This window comes from Prunus avium, chromosome 3, assembly GCF_965620075.1.
Source record: "Prunus avium chromosome 3, drPruAviu1.hap1.1, whole genome shotgun sequence".
Lineage (NCBI taxonomy): Eukaryota > Viridiplantae > Streptophyta > Magnoliopsida > Rosales > Rosaceae > Prunus > Prunus avium.
Genome location: NC_142286.1, coordinates 24,835,027 through 24,845,762, shown reverse-complemented (window position 1 = coordinate 24,845,762; position 10,736 = coordinate 24,835,027). Strand labels below are relative to the sequence as shown.

Sequence of the window (10,736 nt, the reverse complement as noted above, 5' to 3'; positions counted from 1 at the left end):
GTGTATGAATCAGCATAGAAAATTTGTTACCTGAATAACTGAGCTTCATTACCATAGATTGTTGAGCCATGTATGGGGAAGTTGCAACTGAGCTCTGTCTTCTGAAAAGAAGTTGAGTTGAGTTGGAATTTAGATTAATCTCAAGTGTGAAGATTAAAAATTGAGGAAGACAGAGCAAAAGCATGGATGAATGAAAGATCTAGTGTCTTTTACCTTTTGTATGGCCATGTTTGCTAAACCAATCACACCAAGAAACTTTGCAAGAATTATCTTTCATCCATGACCTATTTCTTGTTTCTTTTTTATCTTTTTCAATCAATACACAAAAAATAGTATATGACTTCAGAATAGTCTGGTTACAGGCTATGGTGAAAAATTGCATCCTCCTCTGTCCTTTTCAATATAGTTTCAATGAAGTTTTCAATTTCAAGTTGTAAACAGTGAATCCGTGCAGCATTTGACTTGATAGTCATGCATACCGCCATCCAATATGCCATAGAGTTTATGAAACCAAGAATTAAAAGATACAAAAAAAACAAAAAGAAGCTAGCTACTGATCTAATCTAGTACTGAATAATAAACGTACTCTAAATCAAGTGAACCTAATCAGAGAAAGATGATTCTCCAAATGCTTAATACAAAAGCTCTCAGTGCCAGTGTTCGCTGGCAATAGAGATTAGAGGTTGAGAAAATTTATGTTATGATACACATCTTCTGTAGCTGGTGTGAATAAAAACATGCGGAGGTATGGAGGTTACTGGTGAACTTTCCCAAAGGGCCAAAGGGGCATTCTTATTAATTTTCCACATAACAGTTGCTGCTTTTAGCTTGAATGCAGAAAAGACACCAGATCATGCCGATGAATCTGAAGTGCAAGTTGTCTCCTGGCTACTGGTGGCTTCTATGGGATTCTCATTAAGGCGCTGGAGGAACTGTGGGATTGGAGGTATACCAACATCTGAAACTCCCTGAAGAATTTGAACAACCTCCCTCATTTTTGGCCTATCCTTCTCATCATCTTGGATGCACCAACAAGCGACTTTGCATGCCCGGGTGAGTTCATCCTTGTCTGCTTGCCCTTCCAACCTGTAATCTAACAAGGTAACAACATCTTCTCCTTTGGTTACTATATTTGCAACCTGGATTGGAAAGAAACTCTCTAATCCCTCATCTAACCCCTGTCTATTTCTTCTTCCTGATATAATCTCAATCAGCAACATGCCATAGCTAAAGACATCAGCTTTGGGTGTGATGGCTTCACCTGAAAACCATTCTGGCGCTAGATAGCCTACAGTTCCTCTCATGGTTGTTAGAACCCGGCTATTTTGTCTGCCTATGAGTTTTGCAAGACCAAAATCTCCCAGTTTCGGGCTGTATTCTGCATCCAACAAAATGTTCTCAGGCTTAATGTCACAGTGTATGATACGCTCTCTACAATCCTCATGGAGATAAGCCAATCCTCTAGCAGTGCCGATTGCTATATGATATCTGGCCTTCCAATCTAGGATTATCTGATTCTTTTGAAACAAGAGAGATTGAAGAGAACCATTCGGCATGTAATCATAGACTAAAATTCTTTTCGAAGCTTCTGCACAAAATCCCCAGAGACGAACAAGGTTCATGTGTTGGATTGAGCCAATAGTTCTCACTTCATTGCGGAATTGCTTCTCTCCCTGGTTCAGACTTTTAAGTTCCTTCACTGCTATGGCAGTTGAATCAGGCAATACCCCCTTGAAGACAGAACCAAAAGCTCCTTCCCCAAGTTTTTCTGAGAAGTTCTTTGTTGCTCTTCTTAAATCTCTATACTTGAACAACACAAAAGAATCATCAACTGTCTCCAATGCTCCTGCTGACTGTCTCCTTCTGACTAATATAATGACAATTGTCAAAATGAAGGTGAAACCTAAAAGTACTCCAATTACAATCCAAGTAGTCTTCCTCTTTAGCTTAATGGTAGACCCTATCTTTTGATACTCATTGTCAGATGCTGCAACTCGGAGATGCCAATCTTCTCCTACCTTACCTTCAGATGGTAGTAGCTTTACATTGAGCAGATCTCCTTTCCAAATCAGACACTGATTATCATAAGCAAAAGCAGTGCACAAACAATTTCTTAAACATGCTAATCTACATTTTTCTATGTTCTCAACTGTCAAAGACTCAGAATTCACAGGGTGGAGAACATCATGCATCACCAGAAATGTGGAATTTCGGACATCATTGCACCGTAAAGGAGTTTTCCTCAGACAGCCATTTGAGTGATCTTTTAATTTCCAAACTTCCGGGACTTTGGGTTCAAATCCGGGCAGGCAACCACAAAGAGAAGCATTCTGCTGGTTGCAGATGCTAAAAGCACCACAGGTAGCATAAGCATCGCATTGCTCCATTGGTCGCATCCAGATTAGAGTCCATTGTGTGAAGCCCTTCCCCCAGACATAAAACTTGATTTGACCAGTAATTTCTAGCATGAATCTAATAAAGGTATCGTTATATGCTGAAGCATACGTGAAATAGCTTCCATTTTCATTTGAAGCAAAAGTGAAACTTGCAATATAATCATTTGCTGCTGTTTCCGGAACAAGGCTAAAGATTTTCCCTGTCCAATATCCACTGGTCCAATAAGTTTTAGAACCATTCCAAAATAACCAAAAACTTGTTCCATTTTGTTCTAGCTCAAAAGAAAAGAGGCCAGGTGCTGGATTTTGCGGGTTTCTCCATGGAGTAAGACTTAGTTTTTCTTTCGTAAGCTTATTATGTCCAAGCTTCCCTCCTGGAAGCCAAGTGTCAGTTGGGTGATCAAAACTCTGCCATATAACAACAGATGAATTAAATGCATCTGTTATGACAAAGTTCCCATTATCAAGTAGCATTGCTACGGTGGAATGAGAAACTGTTGACATAGAATGAGTTGACCAAATTGCAGTTTTGGATTGGACCAGTAGGGTTAAGTTTCCATTTTGGAAGAGTTGCAATGTTGAAGACGATGTATCAGAAACAGGTTGGTTTCTGTTTGCCACCCAAACTACTGTTTGAGGGGGTAGTTTTTTATACCATATCCCAATATAATAGTTTTGAGAGTTACCTGGTGTGAAGAAACCCAGCTCAAAAATGCCACTTGGAGAGGTAATTGTCTGGTTCCCAGAAAGAGATTGGCCTGCGGAGATAACATGAGACGCCATGGAGATACAAGCATCGAAGGTTAAACATAACAGAAGCAGAACAGGCTTATAAATAAAGTTGTTACTGCAAGTGAATTTCATCTCCTTACAAACTTGCAAAAAAGAGCTGTTATGCTATAAGCACAGGCCAAGCTTGGCCTTCCTTGTTCTACTTTTGTTCCTTTCACTTGACAGCTTAGCTAGACATGCTGTATCATGATATCGTATGTTTGACTTTGGAAGTCAACCGATCACCTCAAAAAATGACAAACGATCCACAGATCCTCAAAAGCAGCAATGTGTTTGTCAAGTTGGCTGTTGAAACAAAAAAGCCATTGACTTTTATCCATAATTCTCCTCCATGAGCTTGCATTAGCTGTAAAATATTTCATTCTATTAGTGTTGGACTAAATTATCAAACAACCAAAACCTAAAAAGAAAAGTAATCTCAGAAAGATAAAAGTCAATAAACTGAAAATTGTAAACTTTAGTACCGTGTATGAATCTGTGTATGGTTATATCGATACATCTGCACATTCTGCATATGCATCTGCAGAAATCTGAACTTCATAACGCGTTTATACGAGTCCCATTTCTAACGAAATAGACAGTTGAATTGAAATTTCAAGACTTCATATTTCATAGGAAGAATGGGGATGTATTTAACTTTAAGCATCACTTTTGAGTATCTTCCCCTTGACCCCAACCATAAGTTTATGATCCATTTAAAAGAGTCCTAAGAGCTAGTTCGGGTAGGCTCCTACAAATCAAAACAAATTAGTTCAAGCAAATCATCAGACTTAAACAAAGAGTTAAGTTGTTGCTTCCTCTGTTTTCCAGGTTACAAATTCGTTGAAAAATCTTATGTTGTTAAGATAAAATTATAGGCCCATCATCTCTCAATCAGAACTAGGTAAATCAGGGCTGCATTAGCTTAATACATCTCTCAATCAGAACCCAATAACTTGTAAAATTGATTCAAAAGGGGTAAAAAAAAATTAGGCAATTTGGGGTCCATAATGGTGATTTTCCACCCAATCTTGATTATCTTCAAACTCATTAACTAGGTTTAGAGTACTTCTGTGTTAATCAACCTGGAAACCCAAGTTTTCAGTGGAAGCAGAAAATCAATGAACTTTGAAGCAGAGAAATAACCTGCATGAGGAAGTAGAACCTAATCTGCAGTTTTAATCAAACATTTCCTTACATCAAACTGCAGAAAAAGAAAACGAAGCTGCATATGACTTGAGCATCAATTTGTGATTGTTTATCCTCCAACCATGAATTTGTGTTTCATTTTGGTTCTGAGATTGAGATATTGGGTTGTGAATTTTGATCTGAAAATATATAAACCATTTCTTTCAATTACAAATACACCATTATAATATGTGATTGCTTAAAAATAAACGTAATTAACAGAGCATTGTGTTTATTTGTATTTAACCAATTTCGGCAAAAACCAGTTCGAAGATTCAACATTAAACAGAAAGGAGAAATAATAGAAACTGGGGGGCCGAATGGCAGTGAGAGTTTAAGAATCAGAAAGAACGTAGCGAAGAGAATTTGTTTGATCACGTGAAATCGAATGATCATCACCCTTACACATCTCTTTCATCATTTTCATCAATCAATATTCAGAGAAAAGAATAATAGAAAGCCATCAGGGAAAATTAAAAGCAAAGAAGACGAAAGAGAGAAATCTCTGAAATTTCAGGAGTTGGGGACCGTGGGCTGAGAAGAAGCGGAGTATCAAGCTTTTATAGCGAAATGTTGAAACCCTAGAAATTATACCATTACACTTTGGTCCCACTGTTTGGTCGCAAGGTTATACTGTCATTGAGAAGATTTATGCGCTGGTTGAACTTTTGTACCAGTTTAGGCTGCGTTTGAGTATTTTTTTTTTTTTGTTTTTAATTTTTGGGTCTATCACGTTCTGTCACGTGGGTTAAGAATTCCACATAACAAAACGTGATTTGGTTGAGATAGTAAAATAACTGTTTGGGCTCAAATTTGGCGCACCCAGGCCTAAAGAAGAAAGCCCACGACATTCCCAAGCCGACTGTTCCAAAGCTCTGAGCCCATCAACGCGATCCGACCCTTTAAATTAAACGGATCGAAACAAATAAACACGGCCCAAAACATTAAGAGGCTTGGGAACAATAGGAATCAGAAAAAACTTGGGCCTCGAAGAAATCCAAAATTAGGCTCAAAAGCAAACTAGACTCAAGCTGGCCTTCAAAACGGAACAGTCCCACGTGATCCCTGACTTGGAGGAGTCAATAATTTCGGCTGAAAACTGAAAATAGAACAGGAGCAGGTGTAAAAGAAGAAAAAATCTAAAGTAGCTTGTTGCCAGAAGATTAGAACCCGCTTAGTTTATCTAAAGATACTCTGATATTTTGGAGGAATGCCATTTTTGAGGATAAGCAGACTCTGTTTTTTATGAAAAGAGATAAGCGGGAAACAGGAAGCTGTCCAAAAGCTGAGAGCCAGCCATCTCCAAAACTCCAGACTTTTGCAGAAGCAGGTGGAATGGAAGAACAGGCATGGCACTCCATCAAAAATACAGAAGTAGTCACCTCAGGAACTAATCGTTGAGTGTTTACTCGCCAGAAAATGGATAGAACCCCTGTTTATTTCATTTTAAAATTAAAAAGATCTTTTGATTACTTGCCGCCCATTCTCAGAGAAACACTTCCTATATATACAAGAGAGGGTGAACAGAGCAAGAGACAATCAATCAACCAACCAACCAAAACTCAGTCAAAAGACAAACACTCAAATGATCACTTGATCACAAAAATCCTAAACAAGTTCCAACAGACTTCGAGCCTGAAATATTCAAAAGCTTGCCAACAAGCTTGCAGAATCATCCTGTCTTCTCCCAGCAAAGACAAGTTTAAATCGCTACCTCTGGTTTGAATCCCAGTTCACTAGTCAACAATAACGAGATTTCTCTCGTTACAAATTTGGTTCAGTAAAAGCCAAGCTAAGCAGAGTTTCGAGTTTCCTCAAATATGAAAAACTCAACAAATTTGTGAAGAGCCCTGACTAAGCAGCACAGGTACTACAGTATATCCCCAGCTCAAGTCTAGCCACTTCTGCCCCTTTCAGACTGGAGAAGTCCCAGTTCTGCCCATCCAAAAGCCTTCCAGGGTTCGAAATAGATTAAAGCTCTGCCAAACTCAAGCTTTGGTATCGATTTGCAGCTGAAGCCTAGCAGTTGAAGTTGTTAAAAGTCCAGTCCAGCACAGGCGTACCCAGTCCAGCCCAGAACAGAGGCAACTATCCAGACAGAAATGGAAGCACAGCCCTCTTCTTGTCCTTGTATAGTCAGTTTTTCCCCTTTTTTTTGTAAAGGGGAGTTCTGCCTGAAATTAGTTCAATCTGTTGTCAGTTATTTTGGCCAGAACTACCGGTTTTTATACTGAGATAAATTGTAAAAGTCCTTACCAGTCTAAGGCATAGAAAAGAACTTACTTGGGAGATATTCCTCACCCAAATTCACAATCGTTTGGTCAAAGTTAGTAACTTGGGGCGCAAGTTATTTTTACCATAAGTCTGTTAGGGTTGAAAAATTGCTAACAGTGGCACGCTCAACACATAAAGAAAGTTAATTCACTAACCAAAACATGGTCTTTGAATTAATGGGGAACTTTGCCCTGTCATCTCAGGAAGTAAATCAAAACGGGTGAACAATAACGTTATCCCATAACATGCAAGTTCTTCTCCTAAAATACAAACTACCTAAATATGTGCTGCATACTTTCAGGAAGACTAAAATGGGCATACATACCAAATGAAAAGACTTGTAGGTCCTGTTCGTTAGTGGGGTATTTCACTCCACCGATGACGAGGCAATTTTGGAACAATTTCTTGTTCATTTGTGCACATGTGATGTATAAGAGGTGTGCATGTGATGTGTAAGTTGTGGGAACAAATATATCGGCAACCAATCATGAGGCACCACGTGGACAAAGAGAATATCTCTTAGGTCAATAATTATCTCCATTTAATTGGATAATTATTTAGACCAAAAATAGATATATCATCATCGATTAGGGATTTGGTTCTCGTTAAAATCCCTAATTGACTCAATCCCTCCATTTAAGGGAAAGATTAATTCCCTTCCTTATAAGAAATATTTTTTGAAAAACCCTAGAAGGCAAGAGTAGAGCACTATAAATATATGACTACATCACACCTCAAAGGTAATTTCGAAACCCTACACAAAACTCCTCTCTCTCTCTCTCTCTCTCACCGCTCCGCCCACCACATATGGCTAGGGTCACCCGACTCTCCCCGTGAGAGAAAACTCCAACCACTTTAGCTATTGTCGTATCTTTAGGCATCGGAGTGCCTTTGGCCAATACCCCCTAGGTGTGGTCAAAGAATCTACGCGTAAATATTCCCCATGCGTAATTGTGCTCAAACATTTGGTGTTTTCATTGAGAGCATCGACTTATACTCAACACGTTGCTATTGAATCTAAGGAATCTGTTTCCTACCATTCATCACTCAACTGAAGCCTTCCAAACAACCATGGTTGGAAGCAAACTCACAAGAAGCGAGACCGCCCGACGACTTAATCCACGACAGATCCAAACCACCATGACGAGGCGGTTTCGAAGCAGCCACCACTCTCCACTATCGAAGCTGCGGATCCACACGCCAGCACCCTGGATGTCATCGCTGCTCCTCCTCTCAGCCTCGTGGCTGAGAGTACTATTCCTACACCTCGAGACACGCTACCTTGTTGTCCCGCTACCAGCACCACCTTGCAGCCGTAATGGCCAGCAGCCGGTTCCAATAACCTTCATCCCCACGACCTCATGACTGGGTTTGAGGAGATCCATCACGATGGCACTGCTCACGACAATCCAGCCACCACTTTCACCTATGTCCTGATCGTGGAGTAAATACATTCATTCCTTCCTTTGTCGTTGCGCTCGATGTATGCTGCTGTGTACACCTCCAACGAAACCCAAGTGTGTCGAGCAGGCAAGGAGAAGGACAAGAACGTGTTGTTGAGCGCGCATGCATACCGCAAGCATCCTCCAGCCCCGATCAAAGTAGATCAACTCTCTGTTCAAATTAGGTCCAAGGACCAATGTACATGAGAGGTTGGGCCCACAATCCAATGTCCAAGCTTGCTTAAGCCCACAGAGAAGTATCTAGGAAAGGCTAGGCCCCCAAGAAGGCCAGTTCATCGACCTTCATCATGAGGTACGTGAAGAAAGGCACTCAATGGCCCGCTTCGGAAGAGCCAACTCAAGTCGACAAGCTACGGAGAATCCATCGCAATCATAGTCCACTAATAAGCCACATAGGCAGGACGACAGAGGAGATCAGCCCTCAATATTCAACGAAGAAGTTGATCAGCGGCACCCACGTCATGGGAGACACCGACGTGAACCACGTGCCTTGCAAGAGGAGGATGTCGAGAAGTTCATTCATGACCGACTTCGAGACTTGAAAATTGGAGGAGACTCACAGGATGCTCTACGTAGGGAGATAGACCAAGTGAACTCATCTCCGTTCACTAGTGAGATCGAGCAGGCTACTCCCCCAAAGCTGTTCTTAACACCATCTTTCATGTCATTCAAATGGGATTCCGATCCTAAGATCCATATCAAGCACTTCAAAGGCGCCATGATTCTCTACAAATCTGAATATGTGCTGATGTGCAAGGTGTTTGCAATGAGCTTGCGAGGAGCAGCTCAAGACTGGTTTCATACCCTACTATCGGGGTCAATCTGCGGTTTCAAGGAGCTAGCCCTCGTCTTCACCAAGGAGTACACCTCCTATCGAATGGTCAAGAAACAAGCTGACCACATGTTCAACATATGCAAGAAGCCCGATGAGTCCATCTGAGATTACATCAAGAGGTTCAAAGCAGAAAAAGCTAACATCGTGGGATGAGATGATCGCAGGGACAAAGGTAATGATCATGGCATTTGGATTTTTCAGGTCCGTGTGAGGCACATCGTCAATTGAAGGCTCCGCCAACCTAACATGCACATCCTTAGGATGATAGAAGCAAATGAGTCATGCCACTTCTGAAAGAAAATAGAAAGCCTCCTCTAGTTAGGAGCCTAGCTCAAAAAAAGAGACCAAGTTGCGAAAAGAAGCCCAAATGCAGTTGGAAAGCGTACGTCATAAATATTTCTGTTCACCCGTTTTGTTTTGTCTCTTGTGATGGTAGGGTAAAATTCCCCATTGTCTTGAAAACCATTAACTGGTCAACAAGTCAACTTTCTTTAGTGTGTGAGCGTGCCATTGCTAGCAATGAAAATCCTAACAAACTTCTTTAAAAATAAATAACTTGCGCCCCAAGTTACTGATTTCTGAACAAGCGATTGTGAATTTGGGTGAGGAATATCTCCCAAATAAGTTCTTTTCCTGCCTCAGACTGGTGAGGACTTCACAATTTTTCACGGTACAAAACTGGTAGTTCTGGCCAGAATAAATGGCAAGAGAATGAACCGTTTTCAGGCAGAACTCCCCTTTACAAAGCTCAAAGGGAAAAACTAACTACAAAAAGACAAAAAGAGGGTTGTGGTTCCATCTCTGTCTGGGTAGATGCTTCTGATCAGGGCTAGATTGGGTATGCATGTGCTGGACTGGACTTTCAACAACTTCAACTGCTAGGCTTCAGCTGCAAATCGATGTCAAAGCTTGAGTTTGGCAGAGCTTTAATCTTTTTCAAGCCCTGGAAGGCTTTTGAACGGGCAGAATTGGGACTTCTTCAGACTGAAAGGGGCAGAAGTGGCTGGACTTGAGCTGGAACTGTACTGTAGCACCTGTTCTGCTTAGTCAGGGCTCTCCATAAATTTGTTGAGGTTTTCGTATTTGTGGAAAAACCCAAACTCTGCTTGCTTTGGCTTTGCTGAACCAAATTTGTAACGAGAAAAATCTCGTTTTGAATGACTTTCTTCTAAGTCTGAAAACTGGCAGTTTCGACTTGTAGCTAGCTTTTCTTGTGGCTTAGCTAGCTTTTGGTTGCTTCAATTTGCTTGGAGGTTCTCTGGGATCAAGTGATCATTTTGAGTGTTTGTCTTTTGACTGATTTTTTTTGGTTGTTTGATTGAATGTCCTTTTTTTTTTCTATGCTCAACCTCTCTTTATATAAGAGATGCTTCTTTGAATGGGTTTTTAATTCTTTTTAATAATGGGCGGCAAAATTTCCCAAAAGATCTTCCAATTTTAAATGCAAAAGAAAAAGGGGTTTTATCAATCCTGGCAAATAAGCACTCAGTAGTCAGTTTCTGAAGTGATCATTTCCCAGTATTTTTGATGGGGCGCCATACCCTTCTTCCAGTTTAACTGCCTCTGTAAGAGTCTCGAACTGTGATGGTAAGTTCGCAGTTTTGAGCAACTCCCTGTTTCCCGCTTATCTTCTTTTCATCAATCAAAGTCTGCGTATCCCTTGAAAATGGTGCCTTTCTTTGGGTAGAAAGATATTTCTGAATAAATAACACGAAATTTGATCTCCTTGCAGTAGAGTTCTTCAGAAATGTTCTTCTTTATACCTGCCCCTGTTAATTCCCATTTTTCAGTTGCAATTGTTGACTTTTC

General features: G+C 40.5%; 1 protein-coding gene and 1 non-coding gene across 2 annotated transcripts; both read right to left on the bottom strand.

Moving 5' to 3' along the window:
* Positions 1-489: 489 nt before the first annotated feature.
* LOC110754574 (G-type lectin S-receptor-like serine/threonine-protein kinase At2g19130) lies at positions 490-3,193 on the bottom strand. The gene is made up of 2 exons (XM_088251119.1): positions 3,083-3,193; positions 490-2,804 (listed from the first exon to the last, which is right to left on the bottom strand). Exons 1-2 carry the CDS (start codon positions 3,191-3,193, stop codon positions 852-854), a joined length of 2,064 nt encoding a protein of 687 aa, XP_088107245.1. The 3' UTR covers positions 490-851.
* Positions 3,194-4,689: 1,496 nt separating this feature from the next.
* On the bottom strand, positions 4,690-4,784 carry LOC148295779 (small nucleolar RNA R32/R81/Z41). Its single transcript, XR_015834943.1, has one exon. It is a non-coding gene; the product is annotated as a small nucleolar RNA R32/R81/Z41 (small nucleolar RNA).
* Between the last annotated feature and the right edge of the window lie 5,952 nt (positions 4,785-10,736).

Coding starts and splice junctions, on each gene's coding strand:
- LOC110754574 (XM_088251119.1), bottom strand. CDS start 3,193: ATGCTTGTATCTCCATGGCGTCTCATGTTATCTCCGCAGGCCAATCTC. Junction 2,805..3,082: donor GCTGGGTTTCTTCACACCAG/GTAACTCTCAAA, acceptor GTTATATGGCAG/AGTTTTGATCACCCAACTGA.